General features: G+C 46.2%; 1 protein-coding gene across 1 annotated transcript in view; it reads right to left on the bottom strand.

Annotated features, from left to right (window-relative positions):
- Positions 1-24,144, bottom strand: part of LOC126548497 (Golgi-associated plant pathogenesis-related protein 1-like) — a 153,735-nt gene that overhangs the window by 33,641 nt on the left and 95,950 nt on the right. The window contains exons 2-4 of the mRNA XM_050196707.3: positions 12,331-12,481; positions 10,088-10,237; positions 320-449 (exon numbers count right to left, since the gene is read on the bottom strand). Coding sequence (XP_050052664.1) covers positions 320-449; positions 10,088-10,237; positions 12,331-12,480 — 430 coding nt within the window. The 5' untranslated portion in view covers position 12,481. The remainder of the gene's footprint in view (positions 1-319; positions 450-10,087; positions 10,238-12,330; positions 12,482-24,144) is intronic.

Raw genomic sequence — 24,144 nt, 5'->3', positions numbered from 1 at the left:
GCCCCCCTAAATTAATTTCGAGACCCACCTGGTGTTCTTTAATGTGCTCCTAAATCGAGGTACCCGGGTATTTTTTGCGTTACGCCTTCACCAGAACGCCGGCTGCCGCTGTCAGGAATCGAAGCCGCGACCCCGTGCTCAGCCGAAGAACGCCATGGCCATTGACGTCACCGTGGCTGGTTGCACACGTCACTCTAGATGCTTGTAGGAATACGTGCTTCCGTCTTCCTGAACGTTCTTTTTTTTTTTTTTTTTGTAGCGCGAATCCTTGCGCGATCTTGCAGCGATAGGGCGCGAGTGTGTTGTATATATGGGTCACCTGTGACGTCGAAGTCCGGCACGTATGACCAGCGGCAGAAGAGGTTCTCTCCGACGTCCCTGAACTTCCGGTAGTAGAAGTCGTCCGTGTGGGCCAGGTGGTTGGCCCAATATTGCGCCAGGTCACAGAGCTGCGTGCGCGTGAGGTAAATAACGGTATGACATTCCGCGCTAGGGCGTGGGATATATACGTACTATCAAAACTTTAACGCTCTCGCTCACGTGTCCTTTTGAGCATGCTGAAGTCCAGGTGCAGTGAACTACACTGTTATTACACACCGGTAAATAACTAAATTTTTTTTTTGCGAGAAACAGATGACCACAAGAAAAATACGCACAAAGAAGGGACACAGCTACAGTTTTGCCTGAAACGGATGACCACCAAAGGAATGTACACATATACGGGAGAGGTGCTGTTCCGTCTATGTGCGTATTTATTTCGTAGTCGTCTGTCTCGCGCAAAAATCTAGTTATTTACGGTCATGCACCAGCTAGCCTAGCAACTTATCGTTATCATTACACGTAATTTTCAAGGCACGGTTGACTATTCGAGCCTGCTATACTCGAACATGTCTCGTGCTTCGATCGTCGCTGTATGGACAAGCTTGATTCAGAATCGAGTTTAGTGAGGAAGAACTGCTCCCGTGACAAAGTTATCAGACGCTGTGTCATCAGCATGCACTTCGGCACCAGTTAGTTTAACTGGCATGATTGGATTACCCATGACAATATCACCACATACCACATTTTCAACGCTCATTGAGCTAACAAGCGCTAGCTCAACCGTTGTACACGTGGCCGCCTTCAGACGCGGAGCCGATTCTGCTTGACTGAGTTCGCCTTCCCGAATCACAAGACTGATTAACGAGTTGTTGGCGCCGACATCCATCGGTGGCACAGTCGAACTCAGTGAGCAGATAAATGTTGCGATAATATAGCGGACTGATTGCAAGTCTGGTAGACTAAGTACATATGTACCGTAACACCCCCACAGCCCACCACGATGAGAAAACTTCAACCGTAAACGCTTCATTAAAAGCAAGTTGCACTGCCCAGTAGAGTAGTTAGTCTGTATTCGATCTCTTAATCAAATATGGTTACAACTAAGGGGACAAATAAAACGACGGACGAAGGGAGGCGAGATGGGACAACCACGTCCTTCGTCCGTTGGTTTATTTGGCGCATTAGTCGTAATCATGTATAACCAACTCGCCCACCAGCAGGTGCTCAGTAATCAAATATGTTAAAGCGCTATATACTTTTTTGTTCTTGTTGTTGACACTGACATAAGTAAGACGGCACTCTTCATCATAAAGTGAATAAACTACTCTGGCTTTCTTGAAATATATTTCGTTAATCCCAATGTTTATCAGTCAATGTTAATACCAGTCAGGAGGCGGTATGTGCAACCACAGCATGCTGTGGGTGGACAAAGCGCCACCTGACTTATATAGAGCGGACTAGCTGTTCAGCAAGCACTGAATCTGGCCATTTCTGCCGTGGTGGCCTACAGTGGCTATGGCGTTGCGCTGCTAAGAACGACATGGCGAGATCGAATCCCGGTCACGGCGATCGCATTTCGATGGGGGTGAAATGCAAGAGCGTCCGTGTAGCGTGCATTGGGTGCACGTTAAAGGACTCAAGGTGGTCGAAATTAATCCGGAGTGCACTCACTGCGGCGTGCCTCATAATCAGATCGTGGTTTTGGCACGTAACCCCCCCAAATTTAATTTTTTTTTCATCTGAACATGTAGAAGCCGTCCGATGCTTGTTACTTTGGCTCGACAGTTTAATAAATGCTAGCCTCAATGATCACTGAAAGTGACTTTGTGATAATGGCTAATATTAAGCAAAGATCTACAGAAGCTTCACGGTGGGTGTGACGTCACAGTGAAAAAAGTGTAGCTGCTCATTCACCTGATCGAAAAGTTTCAGCTGCTCTACGGGCTCCCATTAGTCTACAAAATCGGCGACTCGCATCGTGAGTTGCAAGCTCCTCCCGCAAAGAAGTGACATGCCACGTCGATACGTAGCTAATTGGGCCGTCAAAACCACGACTTACCGCGGCACGTAGGCTACCAGGCTAACAGCGAGCTGCTCGTATATCCACGCTTATATGACATGCCCTTCTCCTTCCACAAGGAAATGCATATGTTCAACAACCAGTGACAGTATAACGTAACGATTCTCTTCTAATGCTATTTCTTTTCGGGTTTCGTTAGTCGTCCGAGCACCGCTCCGTCTTCGTTCTCACCGGGATATAGGGCGACCGCGAACGTTCGGCGGAGGACGATAAAGGAATATAATCGAGAAAAAAGAATCCTTAGGTTGTTTACTGGCCCAATTGCTGACCTAAAGCTAGCAGCACAGCACTTACGAAGAGTTATATGCTTTAAGGAGTTTCCCGTCCTCCTTGATCATTGTACGGTCAGAAACTGACACGATATGCAAAATCTGGAATGTGTAGAAGCGGCGCTATGTATCGTAATATTAGCAGTAGTAGTAGACACAGTAGTGGCGACGCTATACGCGATCGCGGACACGGCGGCGGTAATGCCCACGATGTGCGATTTTCACTACCTTCTTTCCAACCTCGCTGACAAAAAACAGGTCGGCCTGCCGATCGTCGTCAAACCGGTATACAGGGAGATCAACCACCGAGTGGACAACTCCACGCCGACAAGAACTCTTTCCCTCTCCGGATGTCTGAGCTTGCACCTACATTGTAGTCTAAAAAAAGGATCCAAACAAGCTTCTAAAATTTGAATGCGTGCCCAAACACCAGTGGTCGTCAGACAAGTACATATAAATTTCTGTCGATGTTGTCCCCGTTGAACGACGACGAGACCCAGCGCACCCGTGCAGTTTGTGGACGCATCACATTTGATTCTTGACGCAAACCATGCAATTGTAGCGCAGACAAGTGGTTATTGAGTTGAAGATTTGGCATGATGCTTTTAAGTAAATGTTTATTCAATGCATCACAGTGAGCACGCGCGAAAGGTGGTGGGCATCGACACTACACGGTGTCAACGGGGTCACCACCGTCGAATTCAGTCGGTTGCATTCATCGGTTCCTCACCGAGTTACATGAGAAGAAAAAAAGAGGAAAAAATGGCTGCATTTGTACGTACTGATATTATTTAATTTAACAAAGAGCCGCTCGCATTTTATGTCGGGCGAACAAGCGGCGACCCGTCCTATACCTGCCCCCTTCGTCTAACTATAGTGAACCTCAACTGTCACAGCAGTCATGTCGAAAACACCCATAGGTATATGTCAGAAAACTCCCATATCAAATAATCCTATATGAACAAACCGGGGGAAGGGGGGGGGGGGGCGCTTCCTATCTGCGGGCCCACCGTATGTTTCCACGGAATATATGGAACATATGTTTTATTTTTTTTTTTTTTGGGGGGGGGGGGGCATATATTCTTTCTTACAAGATTCACTGGAAAGAAATACGGTACCGCAGTCTATGCGAGCTGCTTGAAGGCTGCTCTGACGTCATGGAGATGCTGCTATATTGGAGGTATGGCTTGACCGAAAACCCGAAAACGCTATCGTGGCTGCACAAATAAAGTTTTCTTTAGGGGGGGGGGGGGGATTAGACCTTCAGAACAAGTCAAGCTTTTGCCGTAATACATTTCGGTTTTATGCTTGCACACAACTACACAAAGAAAACAGAAACATATATACGACTCAAACGAGTACGCTGTGAGTGCAGACCTCCTTGCTCTTTCTTCAAATTTGGCGACCCGCCAGAAGTATGGTTCACGTTAAGTAGAGCTGCAGAGCTTAGCACGCATGCACTCACGCATGCACGTACAGACATGTGTGATAATAATATTGCAAAAAAACTCCTCACAGGCACAACGCAGGTAGCCAGACACTAATGACTATCGCAGACTAAATTATCACGATAGCGGACAACGGGAGCAGCGGATCGCGGTTTATGACGCCAGGGGGGACAAATATGTCAGCTTTGTCAGATTACCTGCAGGCTTGCCCGAGGAAACAAAAGAAGCTTTCGTTTTAAGGATATCTTTATAGACCGTCAATCAAGCTGCAATCTGACAGGTTGGTTTTGGCAAGTTTGAAGAACACGACCAAATGAAGAGTGTCAGTATATTGAAACTCGTATATAACATCCTCGTAAAATATCCTCGTATACGAGGATATGGTGTTAATGACGCTATCCTTTAAACCACTGCGAACGAATTCGTTTCCAGAGAACCTGCATAACTTTTTACTGCGGGCCTCGGTAGTTAATTTGCTTGTGTATATAGTTTAACTCACGACCTCCGAAAGGTGACAGGCTGTAAACACTGCTGCTTTGACCATCTGAAAGAGTGTAAGTTCAGTACTCTGGCTTATGGCAATTGTTGCAGTAGTGATTTTCTCGGGACTTCACTGTTCTAATTACGCACATATTCTCTGATGCACAATTTCACATACGCGCTGTTATTCAGCGTCAATTCATTCTTGTTTTTGCTATCATGCCGACGAATTTCGCTTTGTGCGAAATTCGGGGGACGAAGCATAACGGCATGCAGCCTGAATTACGAAGTTTGTGCCTTCTGTGAGTCCTCGAGGACATCATTTGGAGTATGTTTCAATGCGATTTACTTATTTGCATACATAATAAATGGTCGAGAACGTCTGTTGTCGCGTTGCCTCACTGCTTCGAACCATTCACGTTGTTTTTTTTTCTTTTTTGCCGGTAGCAGGACATCCAGATTTAATACACAACGCACTCTATCATCACATTCTTTCTTTTTTTTTTGCTGAAGTTTTGCGCAAGCTCACGTCCAGGCACGGCTCCTATTTGCAATACTCCTCCGGAAGCTTTCCGCCCTCTTCTATTACCTCCCGGAAATTGCTTTATTGGCTTCGGTAAACCTCAGTAGTGGGCGCAGTCAAGTTGCTCTGAGTGATTGCACCGGAAGGAGAACTCCATAGCTCACCATGTGGCAGCACACGTACAAACGTGTCGCTGCAGTCGTATTCTCCTATTAATCAACAAACTCTGAGGTGAAAAACAGGTGAGAAGCAACGCAAGAGGCCTGTGTCGTGCTTGCTTTCCAATATACGTGTGCTGTAACGGAGGAACGGTGTGTTATGAAAGAAAAAAAAAACGAAATTAATTTATACGACAGTAGCCTCAAGATACAAAAGGGAACTTAACTCCGAAGCTTTCTTTTTGAGAAACCCACGTGCACGGGTTTCTTTTGCAGCTTTTGTGCTACTGACGGGTGGATGACGATATTTACATTTCATGAATCTTGCTCTACATTGCGGTTTTGCGCAAAACTGATTTGCCATAACAGGCACGTACCCAGGATTTTTTTTCGGGGGGGGGGGGGGGGGGGGGGCAACCCAAGGTAACTTTTCCATGCAAATGAGGAGGGGGCTACCTTTACTAGTACAAATGTGAATAACGCCCACCACTCGCCATAAAAACGCGTAAACCCTTAAGAAAGAAATGAAATAAGGTGTATTTTACAGGTACGCCTGTGCGATACGCCTCTCCTTTACTTGGCAAGCAAAGAACCACGCCAAATGGACTTGCTCAGGAAAGAAGCGCAGGAACAACACTGCCAAGAACAAGTAAAGAAGAGAAACTGTAAAATAAAGATTACTTTAGTAGAATAGAACCTTAAAAACAGTGGTTGGAAACAAAGGCACACGGACCGCGCGGAGTTGTGTTACTCCGCCAGCCAATGACAGAAGCAAAAGAAAATCGTCGTCATGCGGCCTTTTCAACATGACGTCGTACTTGATACCTCCGGAGCGTCTGCTGTTCTTCAAAAGTCTTTTCATCGGCGGAAACACTGAGCTGTGCAACAGACATGGACAAAATGTATCGAGTCTGAGCATTTCACTCTTCAAAAGTCTGCTGTGCAGTTCATTTCACTGCTGAACCCGTTTTACTCATGAAACTTCACTGCCAACTAAAGTGAAACTTCACAACAAATAGTTGTAGCGAAGCAAGCATGTTATTTCAGTTCAATAATGAATTAGGCATTCGCCATTCCACTATAATAGGCGAGGAGAAAGGTATAAAATTATGCGCTAATAATTTTATTTTTGTAGTTACCGCCTTATTTGGGTAACAGAAGAGGTTTGAAGTACGAATTATTTGCGGCCTCGCGGAGGAACAGTCGCTGGCGGTTATGAGGGCGCGGGCGGGGCTTCATTGCAGACTTAAGAGGAAGATTTAGCTCGGGTGCTCCTATCTAAATACATGTAAAAGGAGAATTAGTTTTTCTCAGCAACCACTGCACCAAATTTGACGACGTTTATTGCATTTAAAAGATAAACTTAAACTCTAGTGACTGTTGGTTTCGAATTCTCGCTTTATATTGTCAATTTTTATTAAATATATCAAAATCGAAAATTTTTAGAAAACGAGACTATCAAGTTTACAACTCTGTCTTTCGGCAACGAAAAATGATATCACAATTCTGTGAATTGCATCTAGTAGTACATTTAAAGCGGACAAAAGTGATATGTTACATATATGAATCTAAAAAAATTTAGCAATATGGAAATACACCTTTTGCAGAACCCTTGTAAACAACGTAGCAAATTCACATAAGATCTAAAACGATTTATCGAATTGGTCCGCTTTGAATGGTCTAATCTATGCCGTTTACAGGACCGCGACATCTGTTCGTGATGCAGAGCTATGGATTTGTAAACTTCGTGCTTCTATTTTTTTTTTCAAGCTGTCGAATATATGAAAATATTTTTTACAACATTCAGGCACTAATTCGAAATTCCGCTTCAAGCAGTCACTAGAATTTAACTGTCTCTTTCAAATGCAACAAATTTCATTAATATCGGTCCAGGGGTTATCTCAGAAACCGTTTTTGCGTTTTACGTGTACTTGAGTAGGCCGCCTCAGAGTTGGGCCTGAGCTAAAGCTTCCTCTTAAATTGTAACCCACCATAGTAGCGTTTTTTTAATTATCTCTAGAAGAAATATACAGAACTATATATTTGCAGAACAATCGCAGTTCTTTTGGATCCCTCGTTTACTCCTCTAACAAGTTAAGTGCCACAACCGACTCTTATTGTTATATGGGAAGTTACGTAACGATGCGTAGCCGCCAGTCACGTACAACCGCGTATGGCGCAGGAAGCTGCGACTCTGCACGTATTGCGCCCACCGCGGAAGGTTAGAAAAACATCTACATAAGTGGCAACGTTAAGCGGCTCGAATGATAACTGTAGAAGCGTCATTCAGAACACACGGAATTGTCCTCCACTTCCGGCGGCGTTTTCTCTACTTCCTTTTTAAATAAACAGATGTTCATCCATGAATATTTTCATAAACAACGGTTACATTTGTTAATTTTCGCTTTTCCTTCCTGTTTAGCTGTTGCCTTCGCTCTCTCCCTTAGTACATCACTTATTTTTTCAAGTCCTTGCGACTCTTGTTTCCAGTTGCCAATTTTGCACGAAAAGAGCTGTACAATTAGGGAAAACCCAGAAGAGTTAACAGGTGACAGTCATATTAATTTGCCTATAAGTTTCAAGATTATTACAGGGATTGATGATGGATGCTATCTCGCATTATTTTATTTTCCACCTTATCTAACCCATATCACGGGTATATGGTTCCGAGAATCTGTCAGCGTCGCGGCGAGCCGTCACTCGAGGAAATATTGAAACAAAAAGAAAAGTTAAACGCAATTGGCATTTTCTCTGGCCGCAACTCGTTCCACGTACATACAGACCAGCTGACCACGAACTGAATCCCTTTCCTGGTCCCTGGATCAGTCTACACGAAGAAGGTTGAACTTACGAAGCAACAACGATGGGCGTGACCGTTGAATAGACGGTAACAACTGAATGCATCTCGAGTTAATCACGCAGGCACCGAATTGACGAGGAAACTGGCCATCACATCCCAGGAGACGCCGATAACTACCGCCATCCAAACGGAGTGAAAAAGGCAGCAAAATGTTGACCACCGAATAACTGTCAAGTCTCAACATTGATTTGGCGGCGCCTTAGGAATGTGTGTGAGAAATGGTGGCGTGGGCGGGGAGTGCGAGGGGGGGGGGGGGTTATGCGTCTGAATTTCGGGGGGGGGGGGGGGGCCCGGGCCCCCCTGGGCCCCCCCTTGGGTACGTGCCTGTGCCATAACCAAGTCTTACGTTTAAGGCTCCTGCTATATTTCCTGTTACACCTCTGTAACGAAAATGACGTCACTGCTGGCGAATATCGGGATTGTCGTTTTTTTTTTTTCGAATGCATTGCAGGCAATCAGTGCAGAAACGACACGAGACACAGGAGTGAAGAAGCACAAAGAGCTGTGTTCCACTTCTACGTATGTCTACTTGTTCTTTCGTGAGGCATATGTCCTTTTCTTGCGCCGATTGTCTGCCATGGATTCGATTTTCCGATTCGTCCAGATGAGTACCCGGTCATCCTTCAGCACGACGTGCACGCTCGAAATGCGTCAAGGCGGGCCCAATAGGCTCACCAGTTCCACTTTCTGCGCTGTCTTATATACTCCTGTATATAAAAAAAAAAAAGCTGCTCATTTCTATTGTTTTTTGCAATCAAGAACAACCGATGCGATTAGATCACACAAGGCCAGCGTGCCTGGAACCGGCAGGACATGCATGTGGGCCGATGCTTGCGTTACCAATCACAGCCCGACAAAAACACGGAGGCGACGAGCACCGTTGCTCGCTTGGTTTCCGCTTCATAGGATGTAGGTTATCGGTCCACTTTCTGGACGTCGCGGCTTAGAGCGCAAACACGTTGCGTTATTTAGATTGCAATAGTGTGCAATCGTTGTACCTCATTATATAAATCCTAATAAATCATTATATAACGTGTACAACCATTGCATACTGCCGATACTAACACATGGGGCACACAACTTGGAAGCTAACACATAATCTTGAGAAGACGCAAAGGACCGCGCTACAAGCGATGGAAGGAAATAAGATTGTTACGCATATACAGGGTGTCCCAGCTAACTTAAGCCAGAGATTTAAAATATGTGAATGCCACGTAGCTGGACAGAACCAAGGTAATGTTGTTTGCCGTCGCTTGGAGATGCTCATATTATTTTTTCATTCCGCCTAATTAGATAATCAGTATTAACTAATTATGTTAATTAAGTTAAATTAGTCAACTTCTCAAATATTGTAGTTAGATGAAAAGTGTCAGTTGGAAAATTGTAGAGCGACATGAAAAGCTCCCGACACAGCTTTCTGTTGCTCAATACGTGCTACACAAAAGCGTTTTTCCGAGCGTCAAAGAAGCCCGAAAATGCGCGCAATATTGCCGCGCGACTGGCCGCTAGAGGCACTCAAGGCCGCACTCTACACAAGGGTGACGCGCACTGTGCGTTAAGATACAGAAAACGGCTGCGTTGGTTACAGGGCAAAAGTGGGTAGCCCGCATTGTAGCTTAGATTAAAAGAAAGAAATGGGGCTGGGCAGGTCATGTAAATACGTAAAGCAGATAACCGATGGTCTATCAGTTACAGAATGGGTGCCAAGTGCGAAGGAAGCGTAGTCGGAAACGGCTGAGGACTGGCGTTATGATATTAGCATGTTTGAAGCTACAGTGTGGAGTCAACCGACGTTAAGACAGGGGCTAATTGGATATCGCTTCGTCCACCTGCATCGGACATAAGATAGGATGATGACGATGAGGAGGATAACCTTCTCTCCTCCATGTTTTCTCGTTGCGAATCTTAAGAAAGCTATGAGTGCATGTGCAGCGTAAACCACGCATACCTTGGAACAGAGCCGCAGCGGAGGCACCTCGTGCCGGAGCCTGAGTTCGTTGTGCGTGCGCAGGCACTCTTGAACAAACTCGCTGTTGCTGAACTCGGCCACGCCTTCACCTTCTGTGCGCCGCACCTTGAGCGACCGGGCCAGAAGTACCTGCGCGGGATATGTCGTGTGTCAGAAGCACTTTGCCGTCACACACTCCCACTGGTATATTCACTCCGCTGGTATCAACAGCGCTTCTATACACACGTAGATCACGCGAGCGGACTTGGAGGAAGCGACGCGATCGCACAAGTCGTCGTCCATGCTTGACGCGTTTGCTATGTACAAGACGACACGAAATTCAGTTTATGACACCAAAGGCTTGACGCACCTACAATACACGTTCCCGTTCCCACGCACTTGCTTCCCCTGCTTAGCCCGAGGTCGCGGGATCGAATCACGGCTGCAGCGGTCGCATTCCAGAGGAGGCGGAATTCAAAAACAGAAATAGAAAAAAAAAACTTTTGTGCTCACTGAGATTTCGGGACATGTTAACGTAACCCAGGTTGTCATAATTAACCGGAAGATCTCTCCTATATACTCTCATAACCCACAGCGAAACTGGGGGACGTTACACTATTATACGTTGTCCAACACTGGACGCACGGAAAAAGCCTCAGCCTGAAGCCGTAGTTTGGACAAGGATTTTTTTGGCCAGGATCCTGATGTGGACATGTTCCCTTGTCCAAACGTCAGATAATGGGCCTTCCTTGTTCCCCCACTGTTGAATACTTCGAATCTTTAACTTCCTGTGATCCCTCTCTCTTATTATACCCGATGCATTTGATATAAATCTACCGTTAATTTTATCATTGTGGTTTATGCGCCATCTGAAAACTAGCGTGGAAGAGAAACTATCTAGCAGTTTAATTTCATCCCTCCAGGGTGGCCACCTAGGGATGACGGCACTTTTCACAATCCCTAAGGGCTCCGCAAATGAGGGCGCCTCGCAGATTCCGTGATACGCTGTTTCGCCATCACGTCGGAGCTTCTCACGTCGCGAATCAATCAGCCAACGATGACGCGTTGACCCAGATTAGTGACGGACGCGGCGTCGACACCAGTGCAAGCGCAGTACGTGATGGCTTAGCTGTTGCACCAGCGACTGTGTTGATTACTTCCGGCGTTCTATGAACCAATGAAGAAAGCGAATCTACGCCGGACGACCGCACGTGGGCCGGCCGGCCACTGCTTACCTTTCACACACCCGAATTACTCGAACGGCTGCTTGTGTACGGAGCAACCAGTTCTGATTTCTATAAGCAGTTATTACGATCGTTTTTTTATAGTTCGGCTTGCAATTTCCTCGCCAATCGATGACATAGCCTTTCCGCTTACATTATATAGGAAGAATGTGGCTGAACGTGTAGACGATCAAAAATATGGCGCTGCTGTCCTGTGAGCGCGGGCGCGTAATCGCATGGTATTTCTTTTTCATATTTCTCCTTTTGTCAGAAAAAAACATTTAACACGCGATGTCTACCACGCTAGATACATCTGATTCTTGCATCTCTTACGGTTGTATACAATGGCCTATACCCGCCGTGGCTATGGTGTTAGGCTGCTGAGCACAAGGTCGCGGGATCGAATCCCGGCCACGGCGGCCGCATTTCGATGGGGGCGAAATGCGAAAACACCCGTGTACTTAGATTTAGGTGCACGTTAAAGAACCCCAGGTGGTCGAAATTTCCGGAGTCCTCCACTACGGCGTGCCTCATAATCAGAAAGTGGTTCTGGCACGTAAAACCCCATAATTTAATTAATTTAATTACAACTGCCTGATTGATGTCCTGACAATTATAGTAGCAATCAAAAAGTTAGTCTTTCATTAACTAAACTGATGTCAGGGACGAAAAAAATGCTGGTAGTTTCTGGACTGAAGACGGAAGTGCCAGCTGCACATGCTTGGGCTAGTCTCTTGCGCATGGTTTGATCGCGACAGGCGCGTAAACATTTGAGTAGCCAACCGGACAGTTCATCTGGTTAACCTCTCTGCCTTTCACCTCTTGTTTTCCTTCCTTTCTTCCATGTCATAATAGAACCATACTGGGCTTTCACTTGCTGTTCGCAAAAATGACTGTGCCGCCATTAGTAGAGCAAACTGCCTCGCGGGAAAGCTAGCTTTACAATTAGGTCTCCTTTGCGCATGCTCCTTACGGACAGTCCCACGGTGTCGCGTGTGCGATTGTGTCCTGTATTCTCACCCTGTCGATGAAGGTCGGGGACGGGTAGTGAAGCTGGCAGCCCAGGAGCCTCGACGGCCTTCGCTCCTGGTCTGCGTAAGGTGACGGGGGAGGGGTCTCATCATCCTTGGTAGAACGGGACATTCGCAGCTTTTCCAGGAAGTACTCCATGCTGGTGTAAAAGGAACAAAATGAAGGCGAGAGTGAGTGATCAAATGCAAGGGGAGGAAAAATTTTATGAGATATCCTTATCATGATTTGGGTGCTATCGGTTCATAGGAAACGAAATCTGTCGTTGTCATGGAGAGAGAGAGAGAGAGAGAGAAAGGCAAAGGAAAGACAGGGAGGTTAACCAGAGGTTATCTCCGGTTGGCTACCCTGTACTGGGGAAGGGGAAAGGGGATGCAATAGGTGAGAAAGAAAGAAGGATAAAAAAGAAGGAAAAAAAAAAACCTAAGCGCACACACGCACGTACACATGAACTATTTCTGTGGGCACTGTCACGCAACCCGCAAAGGCATTCCTAGTCTTACGCAGTGTCACCGTACAGTCCTGCACCACACAGTGTACTGTCACAATTTGTCAGAAAGTCATGGAAGTGCTCGAAATGCCACGCAACCCTTGTCGTCAGCGCCAAAGGAGATCTGTTCATATTAGTTAGGGATGTTGCTGCGAGCACCTGCTTTCTATGCTCCTATATGAGCTCAATCAGTTATGGTAAGTAAATAAGTCACGCGCACGAGGCACTATGGTGGTCAATGATTCGCGAAATAAATTTTGTCATTTAACGATGCAGAGCCGTGAGTATCCTTCTTCCAAATATGCTTGTGCAAGTCTCTTACGTTTGGGCAGATATTCAAATCAACGGCACCTTACATCAATTGAGCGCCAACGCTTACGCATTTTTCTCTCTCTCTTATTCAGCGCGAGTAGTACCGACGCAATGTTTGTTGGTCGAGTCAGTAAAGGGCATGCAACGAAAATTTGCATTTTTTATGTATTCCGTTTCACTATATTTACTACTTTTGTGGAACTAGATAGAAACAGATTACTCCATAGAGACAAATAGAAAACGACATGGTTCTGTAATTTCTGTTTGCGCGTGGTTTAGGTTTGCGCGTGATCCTGTCTGTCACCTCCCCATCCCCCTCCCACTCTTCTTCTATGGTATTATTTTTTCATTTACTCGATTAGATAAGGTGATGTGGCTGAGCGAACCGTGCTGTTTTATGTGGTCTTCTTTTTTACTGGACTTCGGGAATAAAATGCGACAACCAGCAACATCGCTGTTAGCATCAATGGAAGAGGGTACCAGCGATGGTGTAACCTAGGAATTGCGTCAGCAATGAACACGTACGAGAGAGGTTTTTGGGGTAAGACACCGCTATCAGTCACGCGTAGCGAACCAGAACCGACTCGTACAACTATTTGCAGACTTCAACCGCAGCACGTTGGCGCAGTTCAAAGAAATCCGTACAAAATTGCATACACAATTGTGGCGTGTTTTAGTTCACCAAAAGAGGGGAAGAAAAACCGGCATAGGGCCATCCTTTTGTCCACTGCGGCCCATCCGCAAATTTGATGTTCGAATGCCTCGGCGATTCAAGTTCCCTCTTGACGCTTTCTAAGGAAAGAGCCCAGCTCGCAAGCTCAAGCAGTCGCCGCGCGGGGATATATGCACGCCCAATGAGGAAAATGTCGGCCCTCGGAGGTGCTTCTGTAGCAGTCTCGATAACGTGGCGGTGGCTTGGGCGCTTGTGACGCGCGTCATTATTATTCTCCTTGAAGGTCGTCCCATAGATTGCGTCTGCGTCTTCTGCGCGTCGCTCGAAGAAAAAGGCCATTCGCTCTCACACACTACACGCTTCGGGAATACCACTCAGGTCTGGTATGCGATTGCGGCCTTGTGTGTCACGTCATGAAGGTGCGTTGTATTCAATACTGCCGAAGTGTACTAGGCGCGTGCCGCGCTTGGCCCGGGGCCGATCGTTTATCTACGTACGCGTTTGTCGTTCGTTCTACTACTTTGGCTACTCCGCCTCGATTTCAGCGGCGTGTAACGCCTTGTATGTACCCCTGACGGCAAGAAATTTCGAAGCAACATAAAAACGTCGAAGAAAAAAAATTTTTCGGCTTTCGCCCGTACGAATCAGTGACGCGATAGCTGAACGAAATAGTGTGCTCAGTAAGACTTGCACTGTTTCGTGCGCTGACGGTTGGAGAAAACATTTGCATATGAGCGCGAGCAATCTGCTTTCTAAAAGAACAGTAATTTAGTCATGTGATGCAGCCGTCTTTCTTTGCGTAGCTGGAGCTCCCTGCGGTATAATGGAGGAACAAAGGACACACGACGACTTCGTCCTCCTTCCTGTCCCGCCTTTCTCTTGATGCCACTGGCATCGTTCATATTCTTTCATTTCCACGGTGGTTTACGGATAAGCTGCAGAGCGTGGCGTCAGCCAATCATTTTAACAATCGCTCGAGAGTTCAGGCACAGTATTGTCAAGGCGCAGTATTCGTTTCTGCAGCATCGGCGGAGTGGCTGAGAGGTCGACTTTCCGACTGGCGATATGTGAGTCCGGCGTTCGAGTCCTCACGGGGCACTGCGTCTTAATTCCTTAACTAAAAGTTCTGGCAAATCACTCTGGCATTCTCAGCGACAGACACCGGTGGCACCGGCGAACGTCAAGAGAGAGAAAGAGAGAGAGAGAGAGAGAGAGAGAGAGGCAAAGGAAAGACAGAGGTTAACCAGAGATTATCTCCGGTTGGCTACCCTGTACCGGGGGAGGGGCAAACGGATGCAATAGGTGAGAGAGAGAGAAAAAGAATTAAAAACAACTCATATACGCACACATACATACGATGCAGAACTGTTTCTGTGGGCACTGTCACGCAGTCTGCGAAGGCGCACCTAGTGTTACGCAATGTCACCGTCCAATCCTTCGTCAGAACGACTAGGTATATATAGGGTAGTGATACCACAGCAGTTGTGAGTGTAGAAACTAAATTTCATATTACGCTCCCCATCTCCAACACGCCACTACAACGATATTTAAGGCCGAGTGGCCTGAAAAGCCTCAGAAGATCGTGCAGGAACGCGGCGTCATGTCATTTCTCTCTCATCAAATGTTGCGAAATAGACGGCGACGAAGGTTGCGAGGGCAATCAATCAATCAATCAATCAATCAATCAATCAATCAATCAATCAATCAATCAATCAATCAATCAATCAATCAATCAATCAATCAATCAATCAATCAATCAATCAATCAATGAAACGGAAGCGCATGTTTCTTGCATTTCCCTTTCATGCAGCTGCCGGAGTTCATAACAGCATGATGGCGTCAGAGGACCGGTGGTGAGCGTACCGTATGGTCAAGTTTCAGATTGTCGCTCTCGGCACCGTATAAGCGATTTCCACGCGTGAGACGTTTTAATAACGGGGGCACGTGTTTCAGCTGCCCAAACAATAGGGACATGGGTCGTATATAGACGGCGAGCGCAAAGGCGTCAAGTCTGCTATATATATTAGCCTGTGAGATCGTCGTTAATCTGTTAACTTAAAGTGCACTCGCACAGTGAAGACAGTAAGCGGTGCCGTGTTTCAAAATTACACCGGACATGCGAGAGCATCGCGTGAAGAACGTTTTATTCATACGTGTCAAGCGTCCTTTCATTAACTCGCGTATTCAATGCATAAACTCGTTATTCGACGCATCGCTGCACGTGCGCTGCCAAGAAATACAAAGAGACGCATACCATCGAGACCGGAGGGTGGAGAGCCGCAGCCTTCGCATCGACTGACCGATCGAGGTCGGAAATGCAGAATTCGGAAAAAGATGTAGCCGCGTATAGTATAGGTGCGTGCTCTTCGAAAACACCGGGCAGAGTGAGGCGCAGCAGCAGTCCGAGAAAAACAAAAAAAAAAAAAAAAAAGAAGAGGAAAGCGAGAAAACACATCACATGGGCGGATGGCAGAAATTTAGTTTAAAAAATCAGAGTCACTGGAGTGTGTCACTTCTTGTTTTCTTTTTTTTTTTTTTTTTTTTGCTACTCCGAGTTTACAAGAAACGGGCAAGTCCAACGCACGGCAGCGCAATGAGAGGTAAAAAAATATTTGCGCGATGAAGGGGTGTACGCTCTCTTCAAACTAACCCACAAGTGCAGCTGTGTGCTATAGTTTGCACACATTTTACCGGATTGCAGGGCGTACACTACAGTAAAGAAATAACAAGGTACGAGATGAATATACAGCCGCTCTGGCAAGGCTCCTTGTCGAGACAAGTCGCCTGTTAGCTATAGGCATCTGGTGTTGCCCGTTGAAGCGGCGTCAAGCCTTCGACATCTTGCTTGCTCACCTCGGTTCAGTTGGCCATATTTTAGAACTCCTAGATTCAACTGTGCGGATTATTTAATACGTCTACAGTGAAAGCGAAATGAGAGGTCGTGTTCTTTTTCTTTTTTTTTCATTCCTTTCCCTTTGTAATTTTTCCTGTCTTCTTCTTTTCTATAGATTGTGCTTCCCTCTCCCACGAAGATTATAGCAGACAGACAACTATACGTAATACTGACACTAAGGTTTGAATCCTAGCTAGTTGGTAAGGCAACATCTTCGAAGGGAACAGCGCGAATCGCGGGTCAAGTGGATGGAGCGCACGCAAACGGCGCACGCAGGCACGCACACGCACTTACGAATAAGCTTATCAACACCAAACGAACTGTTTTTAAACGTGGATCACTTAAACCAAGTTATCCATTTAAAAACGGATCCCTCGGGGTTGATAAATTCGATTGGAAGTCTGTGCGTGAGTCTGTTTGCCCCCCTCTTGACCCGTCTTTTGCGCGGTTCCCTTCAAGGATGTTGCGGAAATAATACGCTGGCAAAGCTCTCTGCATTTTTAATAATCTCTCTCTATTTGTGTCTTTCTCTTTCTCGCTCTCGTGGACCTCTCACTAGCGTCGCCTTTAAAGATGGCAGACTGACTAGCAGGTAGCAGCACGGTGCAAGATCAATAAAGGGTTGTCATAGTTATAGGCATCACATGCAGCATGCTAGTCATTTAAAACGAGGAAGAACCGGAAGCACACAACGAGAAAAGCTGCGACTGCATTTGTCAAGAAAGAAAAAAAGAGAAATAAAGAGAGAAAGGAATAAATAAAGAAAGAAAGAGAAAGAAAGGCAAAAAGAGAGATAGAAAGAAAGAAGTATTGTAGTGTTTAAGGCACGCTCCAGAAACTCGGAGGCACACTCCGAGTTTCTGGTGCACGCATGAGCGCCAAGTTCGACCATCGCTACTTCATTAGAAGAGAGATAGAGAGAAAGAAAGAAAAGAAATGAGGCGATGTGCACATGTATTTTTACCCATCTTTCCAGCCTTCGCCAGACCTGCGTTTGAACGTTTTGCAAAACTTCGCGTCTGTGAAGTCTCGCGGTTTCGGATCGCGAATGCGGGCCCGCGTAGCAGCAGCAACCGCCGCCGTGCGTTCGGCACAAGGGGCGGTCGAAGAAGAACACTGGCACAGCTCCAGCGACCCTTGCACGGTTGTGTACGGCCGTTCATGCGTGAACGCAAGATACGCCGGCCGCCCTGGGCAGCCTTGATCAGCGACGCGGCCGCCACCTCTCCGCTTTATTATTCATGCCGGCTCGCCTTCGCTGCGGTTCGCGTCCCATTCCGTAACGTGCACAGAAACGAGCATCGAAGCTATCTTGCGGCGATAACGAGTTAGTTGCACCCCAGGCAGGCGTGGTGCCTAACCAACTATTCAAGTTTTGGTGTATTTATTTTATATGGTCTGATGTACGTATTTACTTGCTCGCAATATCTATCTCTCTCTCACTCTCTTTCTCTCTCTCTCTCTCTTTATTTGTAATGCTCGCGGCTGCATATACTTACACCCTTCAGATGCATCGTCGAGCTGAGATAGACGTCATATTTATTGCGCCTCTCGGCCGCGCTTATAGAGGGATAATGAAAGCAAAATGAATGTATTGTAATGTGTGCATGTGTAACCTTGCGGCAGCGCCTTCACCCTCTGTAACTGACAAGGACGCTGCCGCTTCCGAGAGATAGGAGAATGAAAAGGCTTAAAGGTCGGGGCTGTGATTAACTTTGAGGTTTTGTCCTTGATGTCGTCTTTAGACACGAAGTGGACTTGCCTGCAGTTGAGCGCGTCAGCTAAATAAAACAGCTCGGCCGTCTTATAAAACGATCTACAAAGCAGAGTTCTTTTTTTTTCAGTTATCTCGCAGCTCAAAATGAATAATTTGGGAAAGAAATTACGGGCCGTTTTAATATTCACACCTTCCTTTTCTTCCCCCCCCCCCCCCACACACACACAAGTTTCTGAGCGCCGTATAAATTCAGTGTTGTCGTAGAACACGAGCTTATAGAACATTAACAAATTAAATTTAAATTCAATTGCGCGGTTTACTATTCCGCAACTGCACAGTGGATTACGAGGGAAGCTGTATAACACCCTTAGTATGGTTGCACTTATGAATCCATTTAGTAGCTGAAACTTTTTTTTTTGCAAGCTTTTTCCACTTATCTAGTGGGAACTGCGTTTGAGAAGATACAGACAGACAGACAAAGAGCTTTAATGAGAAGATAAATGAAGAAATATGTGGAACGGAGAGACAAATAACTGCAATGGACGTAAGGGGAAACTGTGCTTCGCGCAGAAATGTGTGGAACAATGTTAAACGTTTTCCTTGCACTCTTTTCCAGACAACGTCTCTCTGGTATGCAGTGGAGAGGGCTATATATGGATTAATTTTGATCACGTATAGGCATCTTTGAGAGAGAGAGAGAGAAATAGAGGAGAGGAAAGGCAGGGAGGTTAACCAGACGCACGTCCGGTTTGCTACCCTGCACTGGGTATGGGGACGAAGAGAGAGAGAAAGGAGATAGAGAGAGCACAGTTTCGCGCACATTTTAAGGGTCACACCCAGTATATCCACGGTTGCCGAAACCTGTCGACTTGAGATATTTCAACAACGCTTTCACGGCTTTCTGTGCCATCGACGCGTACGGCCATGGTCTAAGGATTTTCATTTCCGAAAATGGTCTAGAGTCAAGCTGGTTCAATGCTGTTCGGAGAGCTTCACGCTCGACGTCGTACTGGGGAGAGAGACATAGGATGTGTTCAATCGTTTCTATGGTTCCACAAGAGCCGCACATGAGCGTATCCTGTATTCCAATGTGGAACGAGTAGGCCTTCGTAAATGCCACCCCCAGCCAGAGGCGGCACAATACTGTCGCCTCAGAGCGGAAACTTTTGATGCCACTTGTATCTTTAGGGATGGATGAAGTATATGAAGATGACACTTCGGGAGGTTGGGAGAAGACCAATATTTGTGCGTCATAGCTTTAGCCACGATCCGAAGCTTTCCTGCAGCGTCAGTTCAGGTAAGGGGATTGGAATTTGCCGGGCTTCCAGATAGGCAAACCGGGCGGCTTCGTCGGCGAGGTCATTATTACCAATGCCGGTGTTTCCAGGTAGCCACTGGAATATAATTTCATGCCCTTTAGCGATAGCTTGATGGTGGCCTTCTCTTATTTGATATGTCAGCTGTTCACGAGTTCTATGATATAGGGCAAAATGCAGACTCTGAAGTGCTGCCTTAGAGTCACAAAAGATGACCCATTTCTGAGGTGTCCTTGCAGGAGGTATTTGACAGCAGCACGCAAGGTAGCAAGCTCTGCCGCCGTTGATGCCGTGTGTGACAGTCTGAATTTCATTGTGGTTTTCGTAGCCTGAATGACAACGGTACGTGAAGAGCTGGTAGGTGAGGCCAAACCATCAGTATAGATGTGTATTCGGTCCCTGTATGTCTCATTGATATATAGCAGCGTCATCTGTTTCAGAGCTATTGTTAGGTGATTGGCCTTCTTCTTTACACCTGGAATACTTGACGCTGTTGGAGACACCACAAGGGTAATGAAGGCCTTGCTGCTGTTATGTATCCTGATGGAAGACAATCTGTATGGGTGATTATAACTTCAGAAAACGTTGCACGAGGTCTCTGCGATGACAAGAGCGCCAAGTGATGATTGAGGACGCGGGAAAGTTGACGGATATGCTTCCTGAGACAATCCACAGCAACGTACGTTTGGATGGGATGATCTTTGGCGAGCAAGATTGCTGCAGCTGTCGACGCACAGCGAGGAAGTCCTAAACACGTGCGCAATGCTTGGCCCTACAAGCTCTCAATTGAGCGAATATTTGACTTGCACGTACTGGACAACACCGGAAGGCTGTAGCGTAGATATCTAGGAATAGAGCTCGATCTGTACAATTGAAGCACGGGGCGTACATATGTTCCCCATGTTTTCCCGCACATGAATCTCAGTACCTGGGAAATCGACAGCAGTTTTTTACTCAGGTACGCGCAACGAGGGCTCCAGGAAAGATTTCGGTCGATTATTACACCCAAGAATCGATGGGTCTTTCCATAGGTGATAGTGTGTCCATTAATGGAGACTGGGTATGGTGTCATAGGTTTACGTGTGAATCCAATCAATGCACATTTCTCGGTCGATACAGTCATGCCTTGTGTTTGAAGGTATGCTGATGTCAAAGTGACCGCAGAAGTCCAAAGGCAGAAGTCATTTGCGTATATCGAGATATAGATTGTTTTAGGTAAAACTTCAGCTAGCCCAATGAGTGTCACATTGAACAACGTGGGATTCAATACTCCTCCTTGAGGCACGCCGCAGTAGGTGTAATATTCAGCTGTGGGGCCATCTATCCGTACAACAAACGACCGGCGAGTTATGCAGTCGGATAACCAGCGAAGCATGTGGCCGCCAATTCCAATAGTCTCCAGGGAGTTGATGACGGCGTCATGTGCAACATTGTCATATGCGCCTTTCACGTCGAGAAAGAGCGCAACTGATATGCGCTTACGCCTTTTATCCTGTTGCACAAACGTTGTCAGGTCAATGACGCTATCAATTGAGAAACAACACCGACGAAAGCCTGTCATGGAAGCGGGGTAGATATTGTAACTAACGCAGAAAGTTGCGCTAGTTGGTGTTGATGAATTTGCTGTGACATAGTTACTAGCGCTAACAAGACTAACGGAAAAAAAGGTGGGACAGGACAGAGGGCTAGACTTCAAATGACAGCTTTATATGCCGGCAAGTCCAACGGAGATTTTCCCGGCTTTTGCAAAGGTACCAGCCGACTTAACTTCCATTGACGGGCAACTGTACCTCTATGCCATGAGTTGTTGAAACTGCTCAGAAGCGCTCTTCTTGCCTCTTGTACAAGGTGTCCCAGGGCAGCATAGGTGACGCTGTCACGGCCTGGAGAGAATGATCATTTGGAAACGGCCAGGGCAGCTTCGAGTTCTTATATGATATAGCACACGTCTATTTCTGGTACCCGAGCCGCAGGGAGGTCACTCACATCAATGTTGGTATTGACAGGCCCGGCGTGACTATCGCACAGAATTCGTCCATCACACCAAGCTCAGTTTGGCCAAGATGGAGGGCCAAAGCTGCGAATGGGTGTCGTTGTTGCGGTAATGAACGAAGACCACGGACTGTCCTCCAGATATGTGAAAGAGGCTTGCGAGGGTCCAGTGATTCACAGAATGTCTTCCATCGCTCACTCTCTAGTTTATCTATGCGACGCTGAACTTTCTTGTGAATGCGTCTTGCGTCTCTGAGATCATAAATTGATTTAGTGCGTCTGTACCGTCGCTCTGCACGCCGGCATCTTTGACGTGCTCCGAAAGCACATCACGTGAGCGTTCTTTTATTGCGCCCTCATCGGAATGCAGCGGCCGCGGCCGGAAGTCGAACCCTCGATCTCGTGCTCGGAAAGCACAAGGCCGCAGCCACCGAACGTCATGGATGATGCGTTATCAAAGCACGCGATGAGTCCTCAATCGAAATTCGAAGTTCTCAGGTTGTATACAGGTATAACTCGACGCACCCTTAATTTACGTCGTTAAGTGAATGCTGCTTCGGCACTGTTGTTTTTTTCGAGTGCCGTCTTTTATAAGATTGAGAACGTTCCTGCTTATACTTGCTCACTTATAGGCAGCAGAGAACGACGCCGATTTTCATGAAAACGAGAGAAATAGAAATAAATTTGTGCTTAAACATAGAGAGCTTGGCCCTGCAAGAGAAAACCGACTGTTCCAACCTAAATATGCTTCTATAGAGCGAAATAAGAAACAGCAGGGGCAGAACTGACAAAATAAGTAAATAAATTAAACGATCAGTATTTTTGTCCCTTTCTTTTTCTCCGCGCTGTTAGTATAAGAAGTGTTCGATGTTCTCGATTTCCTGTTTCGCCATCTGTTATTAATTGTTGCGTACGACAGGTGCCTAAATAAAGCGGTAAAAAAAAGCATACTAGAGATAGAAGCCTCCCTACAGCCACGTTATCGAGTTATTACCATTTACTATATAATTTTAGTTTCTGTATTTTTTTTTTCATTGCTTCCGAATTAAGTGCAATTTCGGCAAACTTAAAGTTAATATATGAGCCAGCGATTCAAAATGGCGTGTGACACCGTAAAGCATTCGCTTGCTCTGTGTGCATACGCTGCTTCATAACGATCCTCAAACCAGGAAACTCCAATGCATCGAGCGCAGTTCTCGTTTTTCACCAGACTCGATGATTTCGTTAAGCGGTCCGCGACACTGGCGCTCCCCAACGTTCCCATCATGCAGCGCCTAATGAGTGACACTTCCTGGGTGTAATTAACAAACTCGATGCGCAGCAGCTTTTTCGCCGATAAGCGTTCGACCGGTCGATTCCATGCAAGCTCGCACTATTCACCAATTGATTCGAAGCAAGTGATTCGAAGTCCACACGAGAAGCACGTATACCGCTTCGGTAAAAGCAGCAACGCGTGCTCAACCCTGGAGCAAGTCCAAGTTGCAACTCTGTTTGGTATATATATATATATATATAATGTGTTTTTCACAATAACTGTGGAATTAGCCGTTTCGCTTAATTTAGCGATTTAAGGATTAATTCCGCTTAATTTAACGCACAAGTATTGCGCTAGGTCACTATTTAAAAAAAAAAAAAGACAGGCCTTCGATTCCGCTGTCGACCAGCACCAACGACTGTTCGTTTCGTTTTTTTCCCGTCGTTTTTCTGGTGACAAGTACAAACCAAACGCAGGGTGCCAGCTGAGATCGACTATATAAGCCTGGCGTTCCAGCCAGGGCACCACGAGATGTCACGTGACCCGTCCCGTGACTGCGTGATGCAGCCGTAAGGCGTCGCGCTGCCGCTCGACGATCGCGTTGTTTTCATCGAGCGGTCATATACGGGCGTGGTTTCGCTTTGGCGCTAAAAATTAATTGGCACTCTCCCTGCCAACGTGCTTTAAACGAGCGCTTTAAAATCATTTTAAAAGCCGATTTGTTATGCGCTCCCCATTAGCTACAAACCATTGGCATTGGCAACCTATGGCTGATAACTAAAAAAAAAGTATATTACCGAATCTTAATTACGCTGCTTAATCATGCCACGGGGAATTTCTTTTTGTCCGCTCTTGTTGCGAATATTGTCATGCAAAAGTATTATTTTGTCTCAAATCCTTTATTTTTAATAATTATAGTCGTCGCGGACACCCGTTAAGTGTAGTGCGCAAGAAAGGCATTGGCAGCGATATCGAGTAGCAGGAGTGCGCTAAAATCTAAGCACGCATATATTCAGCATTCTTGTGTTGTACATAAAGACAATTTTAAAAGTCAAGGTTGCGGCAAGTTAAACGAAAAATGTTGTGTATCTGTCTCGAGGTTTAAAGCGCATGTCTTTTATCTCAAAACCTAAAGACAAGCTTTCTGCTCAGTGAAA

Source organism: Dermacentor andersoni, chromosome 1 (assembly GCF_023375885.2).
Source record: "Dermacentor andersoni chromosome 1, qqDerAnde1_hic_scaffold, whole genome shotgun sequence".
Lineage (NCBI taxonomy): Eukaryota > Metazoa > Arthropoda > Arachnida > Ixodida > Ixodidae > Dermacentor > Dermacentor andersoni.
This window is presented reverse-complemented; position numbering and strand designations above follow the sequence as displayed.